Source organism: Eptesicus fuscus, chromosome 5 (assembly GCF_027574615.1).
Source record: "Eptesicus fuscus isolate TK198812 chromosome 5, DD_ASM_mEF_20220401, whole genome shotgun sequence".
NCBI classification, from domain to species: Eukaryota; Metazoa; Chordata; class Mammalia; order Chiroptera; family Vespertilionidae; genus Eptesicus; species Eptesicus fuscus.
Window position 1 is genome coordinate 20,338,233 of NC_072477.1, and position 27,510 is coordinate 20,365,742.

A 27,510-nucleotide genomic window follows, 5' to 3' on the forward strand; every position below is an offset into this window, starting at 1 on the left:
TATGGTTGGGGGTCACCACAACATGAGGAACTGTATTAAAGGGTCCAGGCATTAGGAAGGTTGAGAACCACTGCTGTAGGGTATTATGCTTTTACTGTCTCCGTAGAGTGGCAGGTTTTGTTTTTTCAGGTGCTCCCTTGGCCCCAAAGGGCAGGTTCCAGGCCAAGCTCTCCCATCTACCCACCACCGGTGGAAGTAGGGAAGTCCCTGGAGGATAGAGACCCAGGCCGCCCCTGTTAGAGACGTTTACCAGAACTATCGAGCACTCCCCCAGAACCACTGGATTCCTGAGTCTTTAGGAAAATCAGAGGCGGCTATTTTTACTCTCGGGCTCTCAAGCAGCTCTGAAGGCCTGGGGCTCGCTAATCAAGCAACCTGGCAGGGGCCCTCGCGCAGGCGGGCAGGGTCCTGCTTTCCGTTTTTATTCCCCTCCTTTCCTCAAAGCTCCCACCCACTCGCTGCGTTAACTTCAGGCTCCACAGGCTTCTCTCTCTCTTGCTCATCTCCTCCAGCTGCTGCAATCTGAGGCAGGAACCATCCAGGCTGTTCTTGCAAGCAGCTCTCTAATGTCTTGCATAACCACCCATCAGAGAGAAAGACAGGAAAGCCACGTGTTCTAAGAAAAAAAGGAGGAATTCTGAGAAGAAAAAGCCAAAGTGGTTGGACCCACAGACGAACTACTTCCAAGAAATCAGGCAGAGGATGGGTTGAGATTTGCTCTCTTCCCATTAGTTGTAAATGAGGTTTTGGTAAAAGTCTTTAATTGTCCCAAGCAAATGACAACCCTGAAGGGTAGGGAGGCTGCCTTGCTCTGTGGAGCAGCTGAAAAGCCCTTCAGAGTCATTGTTTCGCACTTCACCATGACCCTGGATGTCACGGGACATCCTTCTATGACAAAGGACACGCGGAGCATCCTTCCTGGCTGTGGGACAGAACTCAGGAAGGAAAGAAAAGCTAAATGACATACTCTCTGCAACATAAAACCAGGTCTGCCCCTCATCTCAGAGGAGAGGAAAGAGCTTTTGCAGATGACTGACTAGGAAAGACCATGATCTGATTTAACCCCAAGCTATTCTCCTTTGGGGCTAATAAGTCTTTGTTTGGGAGTAGTCTTTTATATGGGAATTAAGTGAATCCATGTTAGCTGCAAGCAGGTAATCATAAGGAAGGCAAAACCAATGAATGCAGACTGGCAAAAAGGTTCTTCCAGAGTCACCTGCAGTAAGTTAAAAGTCTGACAGCACTGTAATATAAAGCCATCCTAACAGAACACTAGGAACCTACATTGTAGGTAAAAAAAATAAAAATAAAAAATTAATCTATTAATCTTATGGCTCACCTGTAACCTAGCTAGAGGTCTGACAAATGGTTAGAGCTGAGAACTATGGAGAGAACCGGGTCCAATGCTTTATTATTCAGTGAGAAGAGTGACACCTAGGCAGGCCCAGTGACTGATCCAAAGTCACCTGGCTAATGAGTAACACGTGACAAGCATGTGCAGGTCTGTTGACCCCAGCACACCAGGCTGCTATCTGCAGTGCTGCCATGAAAGACGTGGACTAAACAGACATGTTCACGAACAGGCGTCCAGGTGGACATTGTTTCCATGCGTAGGAGTCATGCCGAGGGGGCCAGGGGCTACACACTCAAACAACGGTGCTCTCCTCCGTCTCGCAGGGTCCACGTTGGGTGCTCTCCCTTATCTGGATTCCAAGTGACAGAAAATTGTGTTGGGGAGAAATAGTGCTGTAAGCATTAAGACTATGGCATCTCTGTAAGCCTTTAAATGAGGACAAGCTTTTAATTTTCCCAATGTCTTAAAAGAGGGGTATCCTGACTGGCCTTGGTGGGCACCACACCCTTTTGAGATTCTCTAGGTGAAGCCTGAGGAGGAACAGAACATCAGGAATCAACTCTGGAAGCGTGGAGAAAGGCTTGGAGACGCCCGTCTGTTGTAGAAAGATCTTCACTTAACGTGGCTTTAGTTTATCCCGTAGTGGACAGCTGAGTTTTGTCACTTAAAAATTCTCTATGTGAAAGTGTCAGATCAGATGGAAGAAATAATTGGATTCTATTCTCCTCTCCTCCCAACCCACCCAATATAAACCTCCAAGACTCTAGGGAACACTGGGCCATTCATTTGCCTTAAGATTGCTTGCATCTCCTTAAAGTTCACACTGGTCAAAGTCTGAACAATGAATTTCTACAAGTTCAGTATCTAATCCCAAACTGCCCAAATGATGAGTACATATGTTTGAAACTTAAATCCATTCAAATATTTAATCTAGGTTTCACTTAGTATTTTTAAGCAGTTATAAAGCAAAAAGGCCAAATAATTTTCAAGTATGTGTCTTTTATTTTTCTCTGACATTTCACAGTCAATTTCTACAAAACTTCATACTTATTTCTTCAAAAGAATTCACATTTGGTAAAGAAATCTCTACCCTAAAGAACTCATAACTGGAAAAACACTTCGATATATGCACGCGTTACCTTCTGCTGAAGGAATCAGTAAAGTCAGACAATACTATAATCAATAAATGGTAATGAGAGCAATAAATTACAATGTCATTAAACTCCATTCCCATAACCAATTCAATCAGCAGCTTTTTCTAGATATTTTTTTTTAATATTGCCAACAAAATCTGCCAGAAGGACTGATTTGAACTAAGAATGGCTTCACATTCAGAAAACAGTAGCTCTGCCACGGGACATCATACCAGATCAAATCATTCATCGCTAAGACCACTGCTACTTACAGCCTTGTGCAACCAACGAGGTCTTTCTGGTCAACTCCAAGGTTCCTCCATTTGCTGATCTGGCTCCTGGCCCCAATGTCTGCTAGCTTCAATGGGCTCTCCTTCCAAGACCCAGCTTCTCTACGTGGCTTCGCCTACCCCAAGCTCCACTAGACAACAAGCGCCCATGCTAAGAGCTTAGAGACTTCCAGCACTAAGTCATAAGGCCAGACAAGAGCTGTGAGGATCAACGATGGCTTTCATCATCTTTTACTGTGACAGAAGGGAAATGCAAACCTTAATCTGGGAAGAAGATTCCAAGAGGCTTAGAGCTCCAGAAGGTTTTTCGGATGGAATAAATTTGGTTCTCAGCAATTGTGTTCAGATTTTGACACTCAGTAAGACTCATGGCTAGCGCCAGGCTGTTCCGAACGCACCTGTCTCTGTAGCTCTGCTGCCAAATGCATTCTGCCAAAAAGGAAGCTTCCTGGCATGGTGCACAGAGCAGAACTGCTGTGGTACCGCAGACTTGGGGAGGCAGAGGAGGGAGGCCCAGACAAAATACTCAAAGGAGTTGCGTCTGCTTAAAGACACACTGGCTCTGATCTCTGACACTCTTTCAGAAAGCAAATGGCAGGTAATAATTCTGCGTTAATCAGGAGTCTAGAGATTTTACCAAGTTATTTATTTCTACTAGTAAATTGGCCTTCCCTAACTCACGCACATTCGAGAATAAAGTGGAGGCGATCCAAAGCCTTGTAATTTTTTAAACTACGTTAGAGTTACCACTACCTAGCAGATATGAGCTTTAGCTTCTTTCTGGCCTTGGTAAAACTTCAAGAACATTTTCCTGTGTAAAAGCTGGTCATCCAGAAGTTGTTATTAGGTTTTCAAGAGGATAAAATTTTTAAATGAGAGGAGAAAAAGTTTGAAGCTTTACCGTTAGAATCCAGTTTACCTTGACGATGAAGCTGAAAGCATGTGTGTCTGCAAATTCTCATCACAGCCTCCATTCCCAGGTGAACCTCACATACGCACCACCACACCTCTGGGTTTGCTGCCGACACCCAACGCATGGCAGAAACACAGAAGACGCTGCTCCCGCTCGCTCCACGTCACTGTGCATCACACGAAAGCTTTGGAGGCGAAACTGATAAGACTGTTTTCCAACTTTGTGGGCTTGTATTTCATAACCTCGGGATGATTTTAATCCCAAGCCTATCGAGCTTAATAATCACATCTTTCCTCTTTTAGGAAAACAAAAGAAGAAAAAGTGGCAGCAGAGGGTTAATTTACACCACTCACTCACTCTCAGGCACCATGAAGCTATCTTTAAGATTTTCACACATAAAACAGGTTGCATTGTTTCAAAAATAGAAAGAAAAGAAGCACAAATTACTGGAATCTTCCAGCTCCTAACCAAGAGATACTGACCATGTGTTTCTTCAGACGCTAACTCAGAAAAGCAATTCATCGACTGTAACTCCAGATGGTACTGCATCCGTTCCATACTTTAAAAAGCTGAAGATATTTTGCCTACCAGTTTCAGTGAAGAGAAACCTGGTTTGTGATGGAAGTGTCAGAGTTAAATGGTACCACCCTTTCCCCTTGACTTTCAAGTTTAAGAAAACAAAGCTTTAAGTCATTAAGTGTTTGCACCCTAGGCCCAGCCTGTGCCTAAAGCATTTTAGGTTTTGGCCAAATGGCATGATGCCTTAAGGAATGCAACCACACCTCCGCTTACTTTTCTCTAAGATATTCAAGGGAAGATCTGTGAAGGGATCCTTGTCACCTACTTCCTGGCTTGACAGGTGTCATTCAGTACACTCACCCTTGTCACTGCATCTCTGATCACAGTTAGTGAGTGGGACAGTGGGAGGCGCACAGGGTTAGTGACTGGGACGGTGGGAGGTGACAGCTAGACTCCACACACTCCTCTCTTCCGCTTTGCCCCGTGACCCACCTAAGCACCTGCAGGCTAAGGAAAAGGGACTCAACGACACCCCGAATCAGAGGTCTTCAGTGGAACAGAGACATATGTAAACTGTGCACAGACCACAGGTTAAGACAGCAGCCAGGGATTGGCATGAGGCTTCATAAGTGAACTGTTGAACAGTTTAAGAGTAGGAGGAAAAGACCTTGCATAAGCTTTGGGAAACAGGAGTAAGATAACAGCAAGAGAGTTAAAAAGAACGACTCAAGTAACAGGAAAGTCTGCCTTCTGTGCTATATGTCTGGGTGATCAGAGAATGCTTCCAGGTCACCGCCAGCATGACTAGCCCCCAGTGTTAGCGATGCCTGCAGCCTGGCCCAAGCCTGAGGAGCCCTGCTCTTGGCGGCCTCTATAAACAGCTGGGTCTGCTCCTTTAGCTGGTCTAGCTCCACCTGCGTTGCCTGGTTCTGACGAATCAGCTCCTTGGTTTTCAAAGTGATCTCCAGCAAGCCGGACTTGTGCAGGACTACCAGAGTGTTCTGAAAGCGCCTGTGTTTGCTGGGCAGCTGCTCTGAGAAGAGATCTGGGCTGCGGCAGAGGTGCTCTGCGGCCCACAAAGGTGAGCTGTAATGAGCTGACAGTGGTGACAGGGGGGAGTTACTCTCTACCCCATGCAGAGTGCTGTCTGATGCGCAGACAGGACTGGCGGGGGAAGCAAAGGTCAGGCTGGGAGCTTTAGCCACGTGGCTGCTGGACACCGGCTGAAGAGTCTGTGGACTTCCGCCTGCCACGAGGGAGGGCACACCCTGCAGAGCTGAGTCCTCTGCCAGCTTGGCGCTGGGGGGTGCTGCAGTCGGGGGACTGGATGACACAGCACCCGTCTTGGTGGGCTCACTGGCGGGCAGGCTCAGCCCAGGTCTCTCAGTACAGATTTTCTTCTGCGTTCCACGTTCTCTCTCTTTTGGGCTGAGGGAGAGGCCCCTTTTGCCTGGGTGTGGGGCTATTTTGGTGTAAGAATTCAGAATGGGCAAGTAGTTCCTGGAGTCGGACCTTTTCTCGCCAGCGTGACAGGGGCTGACAGGCGAGGGCACAGGCGGGTGAAGGAACAGGAGCTGTGGCTGTGCCGAGATCACTTCCAAGGAGGGCTGGACGGTCCATGACTGGAGCTGGGATGAGCTGCTACCCTGAAAGCAGATGAAAACAGCACACTCCTTGTTAGCTGCTTCTGCTAAGGGGCAAAGCAGAGATTTACAACAATTTCATGTACAGAGCTTCTCTCACATCAGGTAGCCCTTGCTGAAGAGTGTGATTGGAGAAGTGGCTTAAAAATCCATGTGGGCCTGCCATTATAATTTTTTTTTTTAATCCTCACCTGAGGATATATTTCCATTGATTTTAGAGCGAGTGGAAGAGAGAGGGAAAGACAGAGAGAAATATCAATGTGAGAGAAACACATCGATGGGTTGCCTCCTGCACACACCCTGACCAGGGCCCGGGCTGGGGAGAAGCCTGCAACCAAGATACATGCCCTTGACCCGAATCAAACCTGGGACCCTTCGGTCCACAGGTTGACACTCTATCCACTGAGCCAAACCGGCTAGGGCTATAATTTCTTCCTTCCTTCCTTTTTTTTTTCACTTTTCCTAAGGCAAAACTGAAGAAAATACCTATTTTTATTCAAGTGCTACCACTCAGGAAAAGAAATTGTAGGTAGATGAAGTAATGACATAGTTAAGATCACAAATGAGGCAACAAAAATATGGGTAATACAATCGCTTGGCATGGTTAAAATGTGCTCATCTCAAGACTACAAATGTGACTTTACACAGAGTCTGTCTTCATTTAGTTACATCTGGACCCTCTTTTACCTGAACACAACTTTTGATTAAAGTCACATGCTGTCAGGAGTCCATAGGCCCCCTTTTTAAGGCAGTGACACCAAACAGCCATAAAACCACTCAAGGTAATAACAGTTATCAGATATTGGTACTTACTACAAGCTAGCACTATGTGTGATGTTTTACATGGATTGTTTCCATAACAACCCCGTGAGGTAGTGATCATTTCCCCTCACAAATAGAAAACTGAGGTGTAGAAAGTTGAAATAACTTGCTTTAAGTCAACAAGATACTAAGTGACCATTCCGCTACACTGCCTTTTTGTTATATTACTCCTCAGTTATGCATTTTCATTTCTCATTAAGTACTGATTCAGATGGAAAGCTAATAAAGAAGGGCATGGCTATCTTTTTCCAATATTTAAAAGCCAGTCCAGTTCCAACCTGGTCCCAAAGATATGAGTTGGTGGGCTGGTCACTGCTGAAGAGAGCTCTTTCCCACACATGCCCACCATTTTGCACACCTTTGAGCTTCCTCGGTGTGTGGCTAGAACTTCAGGCCAGCAATAGTTCATCTCCTGGGCAAAAGCTGGGATCACCTGGGGAGTTCATTCTGAAGCCCTCGTGGTATTCAGATACACGCTGGATGTACGTAAGCAAGCAATGCTAGGCCTAGCACCACTCGTCCCTGTCAGAGCAGATCCAAAAGCAGGGGTCTTTCGAAGCAGACATCAGCCTAGTCCAGCTCAGTCAGAAGCAAAACATCAGGCTATTCCCCTAGTCACTCGTGACCTAAGGGTGGACCTACTATGAGGCTAACGGATCCAGAAAATTTCTAATTCACTGCTTTCCTACGCTGATTTTACTGGATTCTTCCTAATGCTGCTATGCCCATTGCTGTAGCAGATACTTAGCTTACTGGTTCTAATTATTAGATTTTACAATATACTATTGACGTTGAAATCATCTGAGGGAATACGGGACAAGATTTTAGACTTGGCTACAATCTCAGGGTCATTTTCCATGAAGCCTTCACATTGAAGATGAGGAAACTGAAGCCCAGGTGGTTAAGTAATTGTGTGCAAGATCACACAGTCAAGTGGCAGAACTGGAATCAGACCTCCAAAAGAAAGTATCTAAAACCAAGACATTAGCCCAACCAGTGTGGCTCAGTGGTTGAGCATCGACCCATGATCCAGAAGGTCATGGTTCAATTCCCAGTCAGGGTACATGCCTGGGCTGTGGGCTCAATCCCCAGTGGGGGATGTGCAGGAGGCAGCTGATCAATGATTCTCTCTCATCATCGATGTTTCTATCCCTCTCTCCCTCTCCTTTCCTCTCTCTGAAATAATAAAAAATATCTATATATATAAAAGCCTAAGCAACTGGCTGACCAGCCGGTAGCTATGATGCGCACTGACCACCAGGGGGCAGATGCTCAATGCAGGAGTGGAAGCCACAGTCATGGAAAAATGGAACAGACTGATGAATCTCAGAGGGAAGCGGGGAGGAGAGAGGGCGGGAAGAGATTAACCAAAGATCTTATATGCATACTAGAGGCCCAGTGCACAGATTCATGCACTGGTGGGGTCCCTCAGCCTGGCCTGTGGGGATCAGGCCAAAACCGGCTCTCCGACATCCCCTGAGAAGTCCCGGATTGCGAGAAGACGCAGGCCAGGCTGAGGGACCCCACCGGTGCATGAATCCGTGCACTGGGCCTCTAATACAGCGGTCGCCAACCTTTCAGACCTCACAGACCACTGGTTGGTGACCACTGCTCTAGTATAAATATAAAATAAAATAAAACCAAGACATTACACAAAATACACATATTTTTAAAAGTATATCACTGTTTTAATCTTGGAATGTGCTGGATTCTAACGTGTGAAAAAAACAAGACGAAACTCCTAGACGACTCCATCAGGTCCGCCTGCCCCAAGCCTCCCATCTGCTGATGGAACCAGCAGCCTCCCCGGCAGGCCTTTGTCCTGGAGAATGCAGCTCTGCTGGAAAAGCCTACCCACTCCTCAGCTGGGGCTGTTCTCCACCCTGGGGAGCTGCCAGCCTGCCTACAACAAAGAAGGCATATAAACACAGACACACAGGAAGGGCTGACAAACAAGGGAGCCAGAGAGGAAGGCGGGGAGAGAAAGAGCCAGGAGAAAGGAAGCCCTGAGAAGCATCACAAACTGATGGGGTCTGGACAAACTCATCTGGGCTCCATTACGTGTCTTTATTCTCTCTCTTCGTTTCAATAAGCAGAGCTGTTTTTCCTGCTGAGGTGATTTGTCAAGCAAAAATTTTCAAATTCTTTGTCCAAACTCACCAGGTTGCCTTGTTGAAAATCCGTTTGTGTTCCTCGGAAGTAACTAGGTAATAGTTAAGACGTAAGGTTTCATGGCAGGCTACAGCCATGTATGTTCTTCTACCTGAGCTGGAAGGTCAGCAGCAAAAGCCAGTTTCAAATGTCCTAGCTTCCAGCAGCCTCATCAATGGCCCCATGGGAGAGCTGATATATTTTAGAGCAAAGCAGGGTAAGGTTAAGTGTTCTTAAACCCGGTTCATCTGATTAAGTTCTCTGTTCCAAACATGGGGGCTTAGATTTTCATCTAAATCTTTTCTTGCATATCTGGACAATAATCACCTATTATGCATAGTTATGTAATCAAGCCCCCACCAGGGTGTTTTTCAGCTCCACAGCGATGCCGTGCAGACGCTGCTGGGGCAGCCATACCTTAACCTAAGAGCTGCTTTTCCCCTAACGGCATGTCCGTGGCTGGTTACTAAGGAAAGACTCAGAATGTGACAGGAGAAACATGGGAATTGCCTCCACTTCTCAAACAAATAAATGCATCCTACATTTCTAAATTCCCAGGGCATCTCAAGTTAAAAAGAGATTCTTTTGTTTATACCCCGAATTCTGTCATCTGTTAACTGCACTATGAAAGTTATGACATTTCTGCTTGGTTCTTTTATACATGACTAAAGAATTCCGGTGTTCCTCTGGATAAACTAGGGATCCAGAAATAAAATAGTCTTGCTGTCCTGGAGTCCTTTTTAAAACACTGTCAGTAGTTGAAAGGAAACATCCTTTCCCCAGGACAGAGTGCTCGGCGGCGTGGCTCTAGTGCTCTGCTCCTAAATCCATCCCGGGCGGAGGGGAGCCTCTGCGCACAGGAAGCCCAGGCACTTGAACTTGCACCCCCTCACCTGTTTGACCAGCACGTTCTTCATGACGACCATGGGGGACAGAGTGGGGAAGGCACTGCTCGCAGCCTTGGAGTTCAGTCTTGGCCGGTCTTCCCGGCTCCAGCCTAAGGCGCTCAGCATGTCCTCGGACTCCATTTGCTCTGCTGAGCTCAGACATTCCGAACTCCCATCTGGTGGGCAGGAAAACGAACAGTTCACCCAGGCTCTCGGCGAGAGGCTGGTAACCAGGCCTCCTGGGGAGTGGCGGGACTCCTTGAAACTAAATGGAACATTTGTGAGATGGGTTTTTGTGAATTTTTTTGAGGAGAGGGTCTTTAACTTCCATTGGACTCTCAAAGGCATCCATAATTATCACCTCTGCCCCCAAAGATTGGGAATGACTGCCCGAGGACTCCTTTCTAATTCTTACAGACAAAAGCCTGCATTAATTCAGGTTCCTGTGAAAGTAATCATCATCAGTCTACAGAACTGGGTGGAAGGCTTCAAAGTTAGTTCATTTCATTACTTTCACATGTTTCTATCTCTCTCCCCTTCTTCCTTCCTCTCGGAAATAAATATACGTATATTGTAAAAAATAATAATAAATACAAAACCCTCAAAACTTACATCCATGCTGAAATTAAGAGTTTCTTCCTACGTTTTCTAATTGTAAATTCTGGACAAGTTAATCAAAGCTGAGGTTTAAAATGTGTCTGTCATTGTTGTTCCCTCTACCCGGTTAGACATCTCCTTTGTTGCTGTGTCTACTGGGACCCTGCATATTGGGTGATAGATACTCTCCAAGGCAAAGAAAATAAGAACGTCCTCCGTGAAATCCATCAAAAAGGACTTATTTAGCTATCCATGGAGCATACCCAGAGTGCTGTAATCCTGCTAGGAGTCTGGGGATACCCTAAATGCTCATCAAGAATCACAGAGTCAACTAGATGGGGCAGGCCCGGAATGTAACTTTAATTGAAATGAGTACAACTGTCAACACTTGAAGTTAAGTCAGAATCTACAGTGACGCCTTTTAGAAATTACAGATGTGGGAGTCTTCCCCTCCATCTACTGAATTGATTGATCTGGTACCCAGGCAGAAATATTTCCACAGAATACCAAGGGCAACCTCTAGTCAAGAACCAGTAGGCCAGAAACAAAGGCCTCAGGAGCTAAGTACATACCTGGTACCTGGGTCTTGGTTTCTAAATGCCATTCTGCAAGAACAGGAAACCAGGGCTCCTTGGATTCCAAGTCTTAGGCAGGGAAGGTACAGAATGAGCCTGGACATCTTATTGTCCCAGAAAGCAAGGAAGTACTCAAACACAAATGGAAGCGTGTCGAAAAGACACAGGAGCTAACTAGAAGGGACTCCCACTGGCCCAATCTGGGACAATCTGAGTATCGAAAAGAATAATGATAATGAATTGACTAACTGAATTACAAAAGAATTCCATGAGCCACAGTGATACTCAAAGAAAGGGTTGGAGGAGAGAAAGTGCTTCTTTACAGAAAAATGACAGCTAATAAAATGTACAAGGGATAACAGAACTGGATCACCATTTTTAAACCACGAGGTAGTGACTGATTTGGGCAAAGATCATCAATGGATGCCAAAGCCACAGGTCAAGAGTTTGTTGGGGAGAATAGTCACACAATCTCAAAATACCATCCCATAAATTGCTTATAATTACAAAGAAAAAAGGGTACTTTTACATTTAAAAAATCTGGTATATGCTCCCTTAACCAAGTGTAAACACCACCTTAACCAAGTGATCAACCAGAGTATCAGCAAGAATAAGACAAACTTAAGAGTCTCCTTATGTGTGCAATGAGAAGGATATAACAGAAAAAGTGTAGTAGGTTGGTAAAAAAAAAAGTTATCCTGATTCGAGTAATGGGAAAGCTATCAGAAAAATCCAGAGAGTGGGACATTCTACAAAACAACAGGCCTAACTCATTCAAAGATGTTGATGTCATTAAAAAATAAAAAGGACAGGAAAGATGAGGGAGCTGCTCTAGATTGAATAAAACTGAAAAGACAGGACAACTAAATGAAATGTACAATCTTCAATGGACCCAGGATCTAAAACAAACGGACCAAAAGACTCACAGTTAAAAAGGACAATGGGAAAACTCTATGAACTGCAGCTAATTAAAAATCGCAGATTATCTCTAGCCGGTTTGGCTCAGTGGACAGAGAGCCGGCCTGCAGACTGAAGGGTCCTGGGTTCAATTCCGGTCAAGGGCACATGCCCATGTTTCGGGCTCAATCCCCAGGAGGGGGCATGCAGGAGGCATCCAATCAATGATTCTCTCTCATCATGGATGTTTCTATCTCTCTCTCCCTCTCCCTTCCTCTCTCAAATCAATAAAAAGGTATTTTTAAAAAATCGCAGATTACATCCTTCACCAAGTGACTGAAATAATAACTCAGGCAGTGACGAAATCACTGGCACCGGGCCCAGAGGTGGCTGGAGGCATTCACTGGGGTCACTTTCTGGAGCACAACCAGTTCGATTGGTTTTACCACTGCCTGTGTCCGACTAGCACAACACTTCCTAAAGCACTTCTACAGAATAAGGAAACTATCAGAAACACCAGCCAGACTTCGGGACATACGACGTCACAACTGCCTGAAGCTGTTGGAAAGAGAGGTACCAAAATGTCAACAGTATTGAGGAAAAATAGGTGGTGGGATGATAGATAATGCTTACATTTTTCTTTCCAAGTTTCTACATTTCTGAGCTTCTACAATGAGCATGTATCACCTTTGTGATATGAAAAACGGATGAAAACAAACTTGACCTTAAAAAACGAGAGACAGTAAAGCCTGCAGTGTTTCCCAAACCTGTCTGATTACACAATCACCAGACACAAAAAATAACCCCCACATTCCAGGCCCTCCCCCAAGACCCTCAACATCACAACGTCCAGGAGTGGGGTCTGGCGAGCAGTATTTTTAACAAATGGCTCAGATGGGCCTTGTGAGGAGGCAACCTTAGGAAACAACGCTATGCGACAGAGAAGAAAAACCGAAGGGCTACACGTGGGCCCTCGCTTCCCGACTGTCCTTATTCCAATCCCTCCGTCAGCAGGTGCTCGGTTCTTCTCTGAGCAACAGTCTATTTATAATTTGGCTTCTCACACAGCCTCCCGACTGAGAGGAAATATAATATACCAATCTGAGGATGAGGCATATCTAGCATTCCTAACAGCTGTATTTCTCAGTGTAAGTTAATAAATCAGTAGCATGGACTGATTAGTCTCTCTGAGGCTGGATAACATAAGTCTTCTTCTAGGTCCTAGAATCTAGGAGAAGGCTCCATCCCAGGGTGCTAACCCAGCCAGAATTCCCTAGCATCACCTTTCTGCATCCCCTGGGCCAAAATGTTGACACTGGAGCCATGGTATAATGTCAAGCCACTACTCTCAGACCCGGAATAAAGGTCCTCAGCACAAAACTGAAAGGTTCGCTGGGCATGCAGCTAGCCCTTTCAGGTAAGGTTTGGACAAACTCGTAAGGAAAACTGATCTCTTTCTCGTCTCAAATAGATACTCAACTTTGGAATTGGGCCAGAAGGCTCACAGTCCAAATGCGAAATGCATAGATATGGGGAGGATGGGTTGTAGAGGGGAAAGATTTTTAAACAAAGCAAAATTACTTTCTTAGCAAAAAAGTTATTTTAACAAATTATATACTCTTTTAATTTGTTACATGGTGACAACATGCAGTATTTTTTCCTGCAATGTAACTATTCCTATGGAAAAGGAGCGAAAAAACCCAAATTATGAGGACTTAAATATTTTTCCAGTAACCACTTGCAACAGTTGTAAGATTTAAAAATTGAGTTGAAAAAAGATGTCAAATCCCCTGGCCAGTGTGGCTTAATGGTTAAGCTTCGACCTATGAACCAGGAGGTCCCGGTTCGATTCCCAGTTGGGGCACATGCCTGGGTTGCAGGCTCGATACTCAGTGCGGGGCATGCAGTAAGCAGCCGAACAATGATTCTTTCTCATCATTGATGTTTCTCTCTCTCTCTCCCTCTCCCTTCCTCTCTGAAATAAATACAAAAATATATTTTTAAAAATGTTAAATCACTCCTTCCGAACTAACCCCGTGGTGACTCTGATGGGGTCCCTGCCATATGGCACCAGAATTGTCATTTTAAGAGATCAGATATTTATTTATTCTGTACGTGAAAGTGTCCCATCCCTACCACACAGAGGAGTTTGAGCGAGGACCTCTTTCAGGCAAATCATTCATTACAATGTAGAAAGAACAAGGTATTTTAACCTGAAAATCCAGAGTCCTTGTCTGACTCGGCCGCTGCCATGCCGAGTTGCCGAGCCACTTTTTTCATCTCTGTGCCTTTGCCTAGTTTGGCCGAGAGTCTTCTGGGGCTCTCTCTGGACGGGTTTTTCCTCTCCATGTTTTACTGGGCTGGAAGTGAGTTCACCTGGACTCTTTTCATCTGGGTTGCCCTGTGAAAAACAACAATTACATAAGAAGTCACTGCCTAGACAGCTGAAACAGGTGACTGAAATGGTGAGTAAAGAAAGGGCAAAGAACACTGGCCTCACCCACTCCCTCTGCATTTTCTCAGAGGTCTCAACCGAAAAGGAGTCCAGTTTATTGAGCAGTAGGAGGGTTTCCACCCAAAAGAGGTCCACTGTCCTCTCCCTGCCCTGTACATCTATTACAAATTCAAGGCACACACACCACAGTCAGTGGAGGCTTTGAAACGGCTAACAAAGGCACATTTGATTAGGTTTCTGGACTGGGCAACTCACCCTGCTCCCTGAGGGAGGAGAGCAGGGGGAATGCCCATCTGGGACAGGGCTTGCTTTCCCCGGTTACATCTGCCACGCCCGACTTACTGCCACCTCCCATAGGGTGCTTCTCAAATTAACCTTTCACTTCTTTGGATGTTTTACTGAACAGAGTAAAAACAACTCCATTTATATGCATGCTACTTTTTGGCTTAAAAAGCACTTTTATGCACAAATAAGATCATATGGAATAGTGCTTTGCTTCTATAAAAGCCCACAACATTATTGCTGTTAATTTTATCTCACTCGACTCTCACGTCCTCCTCTCTTGCTATCCCATTTTACAGAGGAGGAGGTTGAGGTTCAGATAAGTTACATTCAGTCCTTGAAAAATCTTTATCATGTGCCCACTATAAACCAGGAATCATGCTAGGACTGGGGATACAGGGTGAATGAGACAGACATGGTCTACCTTCCTGGAGCTTACATTCTAGAGGGAGATAGACATTAATCAAGTAAGCACACAATGAATTACTATGTTGGTAACAGCTATAAAGGGGAGGGGCTAAGAGTCTGGGGGGACAGGGAAGGGAAGGCTTTCCCAGGAAGTGACATGTAGCTGGGATCTGGAGGGAGAGACAGAAGGTGGGAAGTTAGCTGGGGAAGGGAGCGGGTGGGTGTGGAAGTCTGAAAGCCCTAAGGGAGAAAGGAGCCTGACACATTCACAGAGCTGGAAGGCCCGGGAGGCCAGGGCACAGTGCAGGGGGTAGAAGGCCATGTGACAGGAGAAGGGTTGGTGTGGGCCAGACAGGCAGTGCCTTGTAAGCAATGTTGTAAAGACTTTGGGTATTAAGAGCAAAGAGAAGGCACAGAGGGATTTTAACCAGAAAAGTGACAAGATCAGATCTGCATTTTCAAAGCATTTGGATGCTGGAAACTAAATTTAGGGAGAGGCCAGAGCGGCATTGAGACCATCTATATACTACTATGTAGTCCCAGTGACTTAAGGTGGTGGCAGTGGACAGGAGAGAAGTGAACAGACTGGAGACATTTATTTAGAAGGCTGACCTGATGGGGCTTGGTGATTGTATGTTGGGGGATAGATGGTGGAGCCCAGAAGAGCCCAGAAGAGATATGGTGGGGTGGCTAGGCAGGTTCAGTTTAGGCCATGAGAGAGAAGCGACTGTGGGTCATCCAAGTGGAGATGCTTGGTAAGCTGTCACAGGTACATGCTGAGAGCCCAGGAGGAAGCCTAGATTTGCCCCAGTGATAGCTAGTCCACTGCAGATCCATAACTAAGCCAACAGTGCAAAGAATTAGATGAATGAGCCCTTCCAAGGGCTGGGAGAAGCTGAAAGCATTCCAGATATTCTAACAAGGCCATTTGAGGCAAAGAGGAATGGCAGCGAGATAAGAACACAAGGGCTATCACAGGGCTCACGACAACAGGAGGCCAACAAGGAAAACGACAATAATAAGACTGCCTGAGTGCTGATCTCAATGTCTGTGTTCCCCTCCAATCCATACGTTGAAATCCTAACCCCCCAAAATGATGGTATTAGGAGGCGGACCCTTTGGAAGGTGCTTAAATCATGAGGGTGGAGCCCTCATAAGTAGGATTAGTGCCTCATAAAAGAGGCTCCAGACAGCTTAGTCCCTTCCACCATGCAAGCACCCTGATCTCAGACTTCCAGCCTCTAGAATCACTAGCAATAAATTCCTGCTGTCTGCAAGCCAGCCAGGCTGAGATATTTTGTTATAGCAGCCCACGTTGACTAAGACAGTAGGTGTAAACAAAGCCTGGCAGCATTGTCATTCACAGTCCACTCGCAGCTCCATCCACTTGTCCTGAGAGCAGAGAAACACGAGCCCCCCGCCCAACAGCGCTGCATCTGGAACACCCTGAAAGGCCAAGGCTGAACATGTCTGCCCATCAGGATCTCGTGGAGAACATCAACTACTCCGGAAGCAGAGGAGGGATTCAAAATAAAGTAAAATTAAATAGAAGACGAGGATGCTTTACAAGTGTCCCTGAGCAGCCCTCTTGTTCATACGTTTGCATACAGTGTAAGTGGGCAAAAGGGAACACACACAGATCTGAATGAGACTGAATCTTCAACACAATTCCAAGTAAAGACTACTTTGTACCATACATACTGAGTTCATTTAAAGGAACTGGTCTCCCCAGGTCAAACTAAGCACTCCTTCACAGGTCACAGGTTTAGTCCTCGGTGCACAGAAGATAAACAATGGCACTGTCACATCTTGTCCAGCACTATGCAAAAACATCTCTCTACTGGACGGCCAGGAAGTTCGACAGTGCAGCCTAAAAAAAAATAGACTAAACTGTATAAGTGTATCTCTAATTAAATCAGAATCCCTTTGTATGAAAATCAAGAAAGGTGCATGGAACGTGAATAGGAGGTTTCTTCAAAATGGAAGTAGATGTCGCTTATGGATGAACAATCAGATGTATCATTCAAGTCTGACCCCACTGTTGATTTAGATTAGGAAAGCAGCTCATGTTAGTTGCAACTGAGTAAGAACTTGACAAAGTTTCAAATTATCTTACAAAATACGGATTATTTTACGGGTATTTTAGATAGGGCATCCCAATTTAGCCTTCTACAATCCTTGTGACAGGAGGAGAAAGGTCTTGCTGTTGTTATTAAAATGTATTCAATGGAGCTCCAAAAAGATACACAGGAATTTATTCTGGCCAGTCAAGAATATGCAGGACAACACTGAGTGTGAAATAAAAAAAATAAAAAAACTGAAACATTGACAAATTGGTTAAAAGGAGAACAGATGCCAAAATTTTAGATCCTGGGGAACTGGCGGCAGTTGGAGGTAAAAAGCACTTTATATAGTAAATTAACTACGCTGGATGTGACCGTGACTGAAAGTGTGAAAGCCTCTGTCCTAAGTTCTCCTTATGCAGCGGGAAGCCTGAGTGCCCAGGGACGTTCAAAAAAGACGCAGAATGAAGGACTACATCCAACTCTGACCTCTCTGCTCTGAGAGCAGAGGCGCTTCCTCCCCAGACGTGGTACTGAGGGCATCAATTAAACAGGCCCCCTCTGCACAGCACCGATGAGGTTGTCCCCACAGGAGAGAAGCAGGCGGACGGCACTGACTGCGGCGGCTCTCAGACCCAGGGCCACACAAATGGCAAAGCCTGAACACCTCAAGATTTTCTTCTTCCTCGGCATTATTTTACTCATAAGCTGGCTAGGGGTTGAAAATGGGTTACGGGGACTCTTTCCCCCTCCCCACGTGGGAGTCTGTGCTGTGAGATTCTTTCTCCTTCCCCACGTGGGAATCTGTACTTGTTCTTTAATAAATTTCCACCTTTGCTATAAAAAAGGGGAAGAAAAAAAAAAAGAAAAGAAAAGAAAATGGGTTCCCATGCTCTTACCCACTGTGCCATCTCTGCTTCCTGGCACAGACTGGAAACTACTACCACCACCTACAAACATCTCAGATGCTCATGAGCCTGACCGCCCTAAAAGGACTCCCACTTAAGCTGCCCAAGCTGTCAGAATCGATCCCGACTGGGCCTCTTAGTAAGTAATAGGTAACACAGTGTCCAAAGGTTCCCGGAGAGAACAGTACGTACTAAAACTTATCATGGAAAGTGAACATAAACACAGAGGCTTATATAAACAGGCATAAGATAAAGTTCTAACAAGTGCTCCGCAGCACTTGGCTCTTGCTTCTATTTTTGCACTTCTAACATTAGACTCTAATTATCTGTCTCTTCAACCTCAACAGTTTTGTTTTTTTTTTATCTTTGCAACCTCAGCTCCCAACAATATGTGTGAGATACTCAACAGAATAATAAATGCCTACAAATCCCCTCTCCTGCTGAGCTTGCTGACAGCCCTAGCAGCTTAGCTGTCACTGAAATACCTGAACAGCTTGAAGGTCAAGAGTCGGCATTTCCAAACACCACGGTTACCTCAAGACTTAACTCCCAGCTCTGGTCTCCTGCAGGAAGATCTCTCATCTACCCCTTATTCTAAGATGGAAAGAAAACTCAGGGATAAATCCATCAACCAAATTAAAGGTTGGCCTAATCCAAAAACAATCTCTATGATGATTTAGGCTTATGAATAAAAAAAAAGGACACCCCAGGTTTACAAGGAAAGGATCTGAAATGTTGCTCTCAGATCATTCCTTTTATAGATACTTGGCAACTTCCCCGAGAGCTCAAGTTTCCTTTAAAATGTGTCACGTGTCTAACACCCATGCATGGACAGAGCTGTGAAGAGAAAGCCCAAGCAGAGACTTAAACACAACCAAGTAACAAGGCCATAAAAAATTAAGACCTGACAGCCCAGAAAACCATGAGTAATCCCAGTTTGAATTATGAATGCATTACAGAAGTCGTTTTCTCTTGGCCTGCATATTTAGAGATACCATTCTGAAGAAATGTCTGAGTATTTTAACAGGGAACAAACCCTTTTACTTCCCGGTTATACCTAAATCTCTAACATTCATCTTTCCCTTCACATCCATTTTTATTCTTCAACCTGGCTGCAAAAACTCATGTCAAAGATCCCAAACCCCAATCCCATACAATGTCCTGTTTGGCACCTGGTATGGCTCACTCCATTCTCCTCTTCCCAAGAGCAGATGATTAGAGAACTTCCCTCAAGCTCCCCGCTTCCAGAAGGGTTCACAGCAACAGTACCCACTCCCCATTCGCGCCAGCCCACGCGCATCTGTGCCAGACAGCAGGCGTACCCTCCAGGCACCCGAGCCTGCCAGCTCAGCAGGGCAGAACTGGGCAGACCCTAGGCCTGTGCTGTGACTGGCATACCACCAGCCTCCCAGGGCAAACGCCCAGGCCATGCAACCTGCCAGGACTTGGGCAATAACAGGGAGCCTGATTTCGGCCTGGATCAGAGCTTCCCCCCAACTCACCCAGTAACTCCTTGGCACTTCTTTCCCATCTCCCCAACCCCTGGCACCATGCCTGGCCACCTGGCCACCCAGGAGAAATCACCAGCCAAGTGAGTGACAACACGCCTCTGGAAAAGACAGCACACCTGTGCCTCGGACCCAACCCCAGACTGGAGTCCCAGGACCCTCACCAGGTTACCAGCTCCCGCACCCACTCACCTGCCCCTCAGTTCACAGCCTGGCCGGAGGCCTCCAGCTCGCCCCTGCCCCGAAGCCCACAGGCTGTTACCTCCTGGGCTAGACCAGGGCCCACCTGCCCTAAGGTCTTCCCCCACTGGCACCCCACACCAGCCCCCTCTCGGTACTCAGCCCCCTCCTCACTCTGGATTCCCTGTCCCACCAAGTCCCGCCCCTCAAAACTAAACCCACCCATTAACTGGGGGAGGGACGCACACCCTCTGCTCCCACCATTCGGCCCTCTGTCCCCCCAAAGTCCTGATTCTCCCTCTTGCCTACCTCGCGACCCTTCTTCTTTCCCCTACTCCCACCTCCTTTCCCACGCTCCTCGCCCAAACCCTCTCCCCGTGCGCCCAGTCCTTCCTCTCTCACCTCGGGCCGGGGTCGCGGTCGCCACTCCAAGTACAGCCTGCGGGTCAGGTGGCGCATGCGCCAGGCCGGGCCCGCGGCTCCATGACAACCCAGTCGTCGCCGGGTCTGGAGCAATCAATCCCCTCGGCCTCCCGCCCCTTTCTCCTCCCCCCGCCTCCCGGACGGCTTCCGCCGGCCACGTGACCGGCTCGGAGGACCCGGCACCATGGAGACTGCTTGCTGTTCTCCTAGAGGGGCCCTTAGAGGAGCACCCTGTTCCCGCCTCCGCCGGAACGCGAGCCCCTCCAGCCTCTCAGGGGGCGCGGACGTCCCGAAGAGGCCGGCGCTCTCTCCGCGGAGGGCGGGCGTCTCTATGGTTTCCTCCCAGGCCCCGTCGCCATTTTGTGCGGGGGACCTTGAGCCCCAAGCGGCTGGGGTACGGTTTGGGGACAAGGTTTGGAGAAGTTTCTGGCAGACACGGCAGGAGGCACGATTCTCCTGCGGGAGCGGGTGGAGGCTGGCTCTCGTTTTGTACGCTGGGACACCGCTAGGGTCGGGGCCCAGGACAGGCCATGCTGACGGGCACGCGCGCCCCAGCTGGCGGCGCCCCGCGTGGGAGGACATGCGGCCCGCCTCCCGCCCCCTCGCCGGCGGAGGCGTGCCCAACCGCCCTGCGCCGCTCACGTGTTTGCCACGCCTGCCTGGGCTGTTGGTGAGCCTTCCCCTTCTGCCCTGCAGACCAGGCGGGGACGCAGTCGGTGTTTCTGTTGGGTGACTTCCTGTCACTTGGTGTATAAGTTACTTTGTCTCGGGACTGCCGAGATAGTGGGTTTTAAATGGATACTGTTCTCCGGCCAGCTCTCAGTGAAGCGACATAACAAAGACACTACAATCGCTAAAGAATAAAAGGGTTGCCCTCGCCGGTTTGGCTCAGTGGATAGAGCATCGGCCTGCGGCCTCGCCAGGCTCAGCTCCCAGGTTCAGTTACGGCTCGGGGCACGTGCCTGGGGTGCAGACTCGACCCCCAGTAGGGGGCGTACAGGGGGCAGCCGATCAGTGATTTTCTCCCATCATGCTTCTCTCTCTAATCCTCTCCCTTCCTCTCTGAAATCAATAAAAATATATTTTAAAAAAAGAATAAAAGGGGTTGTGATCCGTTGAAGTGATGCTTTGAATCAGCGTTGCTTTTCATTTAGAAAATATTCCTTTACTGGTGAAAAGGAGGGGACACGATTTAAAGAGACTGACAGGAGGCAAGTTCTAGAGCTGCCCTGTCCAATAGGGTAATGCTAATCTTCAGAGGGTATTGAACTAATTAAAAAGTGGTGGTGGTGGTGGTGAGCTGCTTAGATACACTAGTCACATTTCAAGCCCTCAATAACCACATTATTGAACAGCTCAGATGCTAGTACATGGCCAGCATGGGAGAAAGTTGTATTGGACAGCATGATCTGGATAATAAAGCTGGGGGACTGGCCCTATGTAGGTAGTACAAGCCTTTCTTAGGGCTGCTAGGTCACAATCATGTTAGTCCTCCAGACACAGATAATGCTCATGTATTACTAGGCATGGCTGTATTAGCATGAACTCTACCAACAATAATTGAAAGCCCGTGTATACTAGTATATAGTAAGGCTTGTAGGGAACACAAATGATAGTTAGCAATTATCAAATAATTAAGAGCCAGTCAACTTTACATCCATTCTCTGATGATGCCTCAACAAATTTATGAGATTGGTGCTATTATTATTTTCAGATGAGGGCACTGAAGTTTATACCCAAGAAATCACAACTGCTAAGCCTGGGATCCTAACCATTAAGCCACATTGCCTCTTTTTGAGACAGAATAAATGTCTTTGACTTCAAATACCTTAGAGTTTGAGGACTTTCAAGATGACGGTGTTGTAGGTGGAAGCTACACATACCTCCACCCAGGACCAACCTGGAATTACAACTGAAATGTAGAGCAATCAACCTGAATAACCAACTGAAGACTAGCTGAAGAGATGTCTTATAAGCAAGGATTTACAGAAGCCATATCAAGACTAGTAGGAAGGGGAGAGACGTGAAAAAGGCTGGCCCTGCTCCCTCGTGTGGGAACTAAGATTCTGGAGGGATATCTCCGCTACAAAGGTTTCTCCTAAGAATGGGATTTCAACCCTAAGCCATGCTCCCCAGTCCAGAGCACCAGAGGCAGGAAGAGATGCCCACATAACATCTGGCTGTGAAAATCAGCAGGGATTCTGTCTGCCAGGAAGAGAGAGGAGTCTGCTAGACACACACAGGCACCCTATTAAAGGGCCAACAAACAAAACCTTTGTAGCCATTCACCCTGGGCTCTGGCAGAGGGAGGGTGGAGTAGACTAGAATTGCATGAAGAGAGACTGGGATTGTGGCTCTGCAGAGAGAGCTGAAGGGACAGCTGTCAGGATCCCTGTGCTGAGTCACTCTCCCACCCTGTCTACTCCATCTTTCTTGGTGGGGCACTCCCCTCCATACAGCATCAGCCTGGGGCAGTGGTCGGCAAACTCATTAGTCAACAGAGCCAAATATCAACAGTACAACGATTGAAATTTCTTTTGAGAGCCAAATTTTTTAAACTTAAACTTCTTCTAACGCCACTTCTTCAAAACAGACTCGCCCAGCCATGGTGTTTTGTGGAAGAGCCACATTCAAGGGGCCAAAGAGCCTGCATGTGGCTCGCGAGCCGCAGTTTGCCGACCACGGGCCTGGGGGAATGCAATAGCCCCACCCTCTGGACTCCCTTTTGCCTCACCCTGTGGAGCTTGCGCTCTGCTGATGAGTCAGCTGCCTGGGTTAGGGTGTAGAGGTCTAGGCAGGCTCAGAGGGCATCAGTGATTGAGTTGTGTGGCTTTGGGACAGGGGCCATTCCTTCCACTTTCCCACGAAGCTGACTGGCACCTCCCCCTCACAAGAGATGCACTAGCCCCACCCTCCACCTAATTTCCAGTGGCCTTCTCACCCTGCTGAGGTCAGGCTCCTGGCAGAGTCGGACAGACTGAGTAGTGTGGCTCTAGAACAGGGGCCATTTCCCCCTCGCATACCTGACTGGTGCCAAGCCCTCCTTTCGCAACTCTTGGTCTGTTTGGGCCTGATAAATTGCTGGCCTCACCCTGATGACTCCCTGAGACCCCCACCCTCACCCCACCTTACCACAAAGGTGTGCAAGCACCCTGAGAGTAGCAGCTAGACCTGGCAAACCTGGGACATTTGCTGAGTGGCCTCAGACCCAGCTCTGGCACCGAGTTTGAACCTGTATCAATCTGTAGAAGCTGTATCAAACTTGCCCCTACCTGGTGACTCACTGGGAACCTGAGTGCCACCAGTGACTGAGCCTAACCAGCAGCCAGCAGGCAGAGGCAGATGTTGGGGTGCATTGGGACTTTAGCTGACCTGCTTCTGGGCCCAGTGCTGGTAAAAGCCAGCCTTGGTGCACAGCTTGGTCCTTCCCACACACACCCAGGCCCAGCAGAGGCACCCACAAACTGTGAATCACTTTGTAGCTCCAAACAGGTTGCCGAGAGCCAGTCACAGGCAGCATCTGACATTGGGCTGCACCAGAGTCCCTCCCAAGAGGCCCAAGAACCAACACACCCAGTGGCCAGCTTCAGACCAGGATGCAATTAGTTTCACAAGTGGCATATCCAAAGGGAGATCTTGGCAGGCACTAGACCCTGCTGAGGCAAATTGCACTTCATGTGGTCAGCACCACTTACACAGTAGCTCGTACACTGTGGGCAGGGCTTATCTTCACAGTCAGCCAGCCTGAGGGTTGACCCCAGACACTAATGGGTCAATAGCAATCAAGACTAAATTACAACAGGAGGGCCCACATAACCCACACGAGGGACATTCGTGGAGCACTCAGCTCAGGTGATCAGGAGACTGCGCCACTGGGTCACACAGGAAACCTACTACTTAAGGCCACCCTACCAAGACTGGGAGGCATAGCAGATCTACCTAATATATAGAAACAAACATAAAGAGGCAGCCAAAATAGTGAGACAAAGAAACATGTCCCAAATGAAAGAACAGAAAAAATTCTCTGGAGAAATAGCTAAATGAAGTGGAGGCAAGCAACTTATTAGATATAGAGTTTTTAAAAATGGTTATAAGGATATTCAAGGAACTTATAACTACAACAGCATAAAAATAGGACATAGAAACGGATCAGTCAGAAATGAAGAATACAATATTTGAAGTGAAGAATACGCCAGAAGAAATAAACAGTAGATTGGATGAAGCAGAGGATAGAATCAGCGATTTGGAAGACGAGGTAGCAGAAAACAATTAGAGCAGCAAAAAGGAAAAAAATATTGTTTAATCCTTACCTGAGGATATGTTTTTATTGATTTTAGAGAGAGGAAGTGGGCGGGGGGGAGGTTTGAAATAAATACGTTGCCTCCCGTACGTGCCTCAACCAGGTATTGAACTTGCAATCTAAGTATGTACCCTGATGGGGAATTGAACCTACAACCTTTTGGTATACAGGGTGATGCTCCAACCAACTGAGCTACCTGGAGAAGGTGAAAAAAAATAATTTTAAAAAATGAGGATAGCTTAAGGGACCTTTGGGACAACGTGAGGCATAGCTAACATATCTGCATCACAGGGTACCATAAGGAGAAGCGAGAGAGCAAGGGATCAAGAACCTATTTGAAGAACTAATGACTGAAAACTTCCCTAACCTGGTGAAGGAAAAAGACACACAAGTCCAGGAAGTGCTGAGTCCCAAACAAGATGAACTCAAAGAGGCCCACACCAGGACACATCATAATCAAAATGCCAAATACCTTAGAATAATGGCAAATAGCTTAGAGTCTGATATAGGAAATAAAGACATGCTATAATAAACACTATGAGAGAGAATGTGATAAATGCCAGAGGAGTCTGAAAGTCTAATTAATAAAATCAAGGGAGCTGAAACCGGTTTGGCTCAGTGGATAGAGCGTCGGTCTGCGGACTGAAAGGTCCCAGGTTCGACTCCGGTCAAGGGCATGTACATTGGTTGCGGGCACGTCCCCAGTAGGGGATGTGCAGGAGGCAGCTGGTCGATGTATCTCTCTCATCGATGTTTCTAACTCTTTATCCCTCTCCCTTTCTCTCTGTAAAAAATCAATAAAATATATTTAAAAATAAAATAAAATAAAATAAAATCAAGGGAGTAAAAATAGCCTTCAGCTTGTTTTTTGTTGTTGGAAGATGAAGAGACCAGGAGGTAAAGCTTTAAGAAGGACAGATAAAAATTGGATTTACAGTAATGGAAGTGGGTGAGATCATAATTCATATCAGGCAAAAGAGAATAAATTAAGCAAAAGCACGAGGATTATTTTAGTCCTTGAAAGGTGCAACTAAGTCAAACTCCCCTGATTTTACCTAACTCGTGAGCACACAGCAATTCTATATCAATAACTTGAATTTCAAAGACAGTTTTGGTAATGGAACCAGTTGCATCAGACCAATTTACTGATAGGCATGATCATGATTTTTATTTAGCCATTTTATGGTTCTATATGATTACACATACACAATAAGTAATTCATGAAAATGGATAGCCAAACCAATGTAAAAAAAAAAAAAAAAAGTCTTCCTTTGTTGATTCAGCAGGATTTGAAATCAGCTTCTTTGTTGATCGTTTCCTGGTGCCATGAGCTCTGTAATCTCTGCTGTCACACTCTTGTTCAGGCAGAGGTTCCTGTGATGGAGGGTGGGTTTCGAAGCACCATTTCTTCTTGCTGCAGAGGCCTTTCCAATTTGAGAGCTCAATACCAGGTGTGGTTCAAGACTCATTCTACCACCACCACTACCAGCAGGGGGAGACCTGCTCCCTTCAGTGCCACGCACAGGGGTTTCTTTTCCCTTCTCCTGTCATGCAGTGCCACAGCGTAGGACAGAAACTGCACCTCCACCCAGCCTGCTTCCTTCAGCTGTTACCTGCCCTGTCCCTGTCAGGATGTGGATTTTCAGTCCTGCATAGGATGTCATGAAAAGTTAACCTTGTGCTGAGCTTTATTCAAAGACATTTTAAAGTATACACTATAGTATATAGTTTAAAATATTTTAAAATATTGTTTTAATATTTAAGGTTGAATTTAAAGCAAGTTATTTTAAAATTATTTAAAAGGAATTAAAATAGTGTAATAGCAGTGAATGTATCCAAAAGATCTAGTTTTAAATCCTAACTCTTTATCAATATCATGTTGTAAAAGAAGGAGCATTTCAACATGTTCCCCCATATATACCCAGGAGGGAAGATGAACCATCACCTCAATTTAAAAGTGGAATAATTTCTGCTTGGTGAAAAATTCATTGCATTATTTTTTTTTTCAATTTTGCTGAGGACCAGTGGAAGCATCACTACAGGGTTGGCATCAGTTCTTGGACCAGCATCTGAGAAGCATTATTTTATTTTTTCTGAACCTTTGTTTGGCCATCTATAAAATAATTATCTTCTAGCCTGCATCAAGTATTATAGTGCTAACCACATTACAGTGTTTAAAGAGGATCTGATGGCACGGTAAGTGTGTGTATGCTCCAGTGTCCAAGAACCATGAGTCAGTGGGAGAAGAGGCGAGGGGTCCAGTCTGGCAGAGGCAGAGGCAGGGGATAGCAAGATGCATGACCTTTTGTTCCTTAGCAGTCAGGTGACTAGACCCCCACTGACCAGGTTGGTTCTTGGCTCGTATTCTTAGGGGATACCTGGAAGAGCAGGAACAGGAATGGGTAACTTTCAGGTTCCAGTCAGGATGTTAACATATCGGCACAGGTTTGATTTCAGGAGCAATGGACACCCCTCCCAAAAAAACGATCTTCTTGCCAATACCCGAAATTCCTGTAACTGTAATTGCTTGACATGCAAATACTCTCAAACCCACCCTCTGTCATTGGAGGGTCATTACCTTCAGAGCATTCGCTCAAGAATGCCCTTGAACCCTCCTCCCTAACATTTGATTCAACTCCTGGCTGACTCTATTTGGAATTCCATGAAGAACTTTATAAATAAAACCTAGTGTCAGTAGAGATGATAGATGCAGTGGCTTTCCTTTGTGCGCGCGCACACACACACACACACACACACACACACACACACAGAATCTTCACACCCCAGCTCGGGATAGGCAGGGCAGACGCTTTTGACAGGCTTCACTCCGAGGGGCTGGCCAGCGTCTTTAAATCAACATCACAACAGGTTGGATAAATGGGCGCCAGATGTTGGGTTGAAGCCTTGCCCAGTTGTTCATCAAAACTACTTGGTTTAGCTCTGGCCTGTGTGGCTCAGTTGGTTTAGCATCATCCCATGCACCAAGAGGTTGCCAGTTTGATTGCCAGTCAGGGCACCTGCCAGGGTTGCAGGCTCCATCCCTAGGAGGGGGCATGCAGGAGGCAGCTAATCCATGTTTCTCTCTTTCCCTCTCCCTTCCTCTCTCTCTAAAATCAATTTAAAAAAAACTAAAAAACAACAACAAACAAACAAAAACACACATACCACAGACAAAAAACTACCTGGTTGATTTTAGCTTGAT

At 46.5% G+C, this 27,510-nt stretch overlaps 1 protein-coding gene across 4 annotated transcripts; it reads right to left on the reverse strand.

Annotated features, from left to right (window-relative positions):
• Positions 1 to 2,333: 2,333 nt before the first annotated feature.
• On the reverse strand, positions 2,334 to 20,340 carry CIPC (CLOCK interacting pacemaker). 4 transcript variants are annotated; one of them, XM_054715884.1, is made up of 5 exons: positions 19,988 to 20,340; positions 16,628 to 16,796; positions 13,995 to 14,182; positions 9,719 to 9,888; positions 2,334 to 5,855 (listed from the first exon to the last, which is right to left on the reverse strand). In XM_054715884.1, exons 3-5 carry the CDS (start codon positions 14,128 to 14,130, stop codon positions 4,965 to 4,967), a joined length of 1,197 nt encoding a protein of 398 aa, XP_054571859.1. In that variant the 5' UTR covers positions 14,131 to 14,182; positions 16,628 to 16,796; positions 19,988 to 20,340; the 3' UTR covers positions 2,334 to 4,964. The 4 variants fall into 4 exon arrangements, with proteins under 4 accessions (XP_054571859.1, XP_008137019.2, XP_054571858.1 ...); XM_008138797.3 differs by lacking the exon at positions 16,628 to 16,796; XM_054715883.1 differs by lacking the exons at positions 16,628 to 16,796; positions 19,988 to 20,340 and adding an exon at positions 19,400 to 19,473.
• Positions 20,341 to 27,510: the final 7,170 nt, after the last annotated feature.

Bases quoted from the DNA above. Each gene is read 5' to 3' on its own strand.
- CIPC (XM_008138797.3), bottom strand. From the start codon at position 14,130: ATGGAGAGGAAAAACCCGTCCAGAGAGAGCCCCAGAAGACTCTCGGCC. The intron at 9,889-13,994 runs GTTAAAATACCT...CCTGCCCACCAG, and splicing joins CAAGGACTCTGGATTTTCAG to ATGGGAGTTCGGAATGTCTG. The intron at 5,856-9,718 runs GTGAGGGGGTGC...ATCTGCTTTCAG, and splicing joins AGAACGTGCTGGTCAAACAG to GGTAGCAGCTCATCCCAGCT.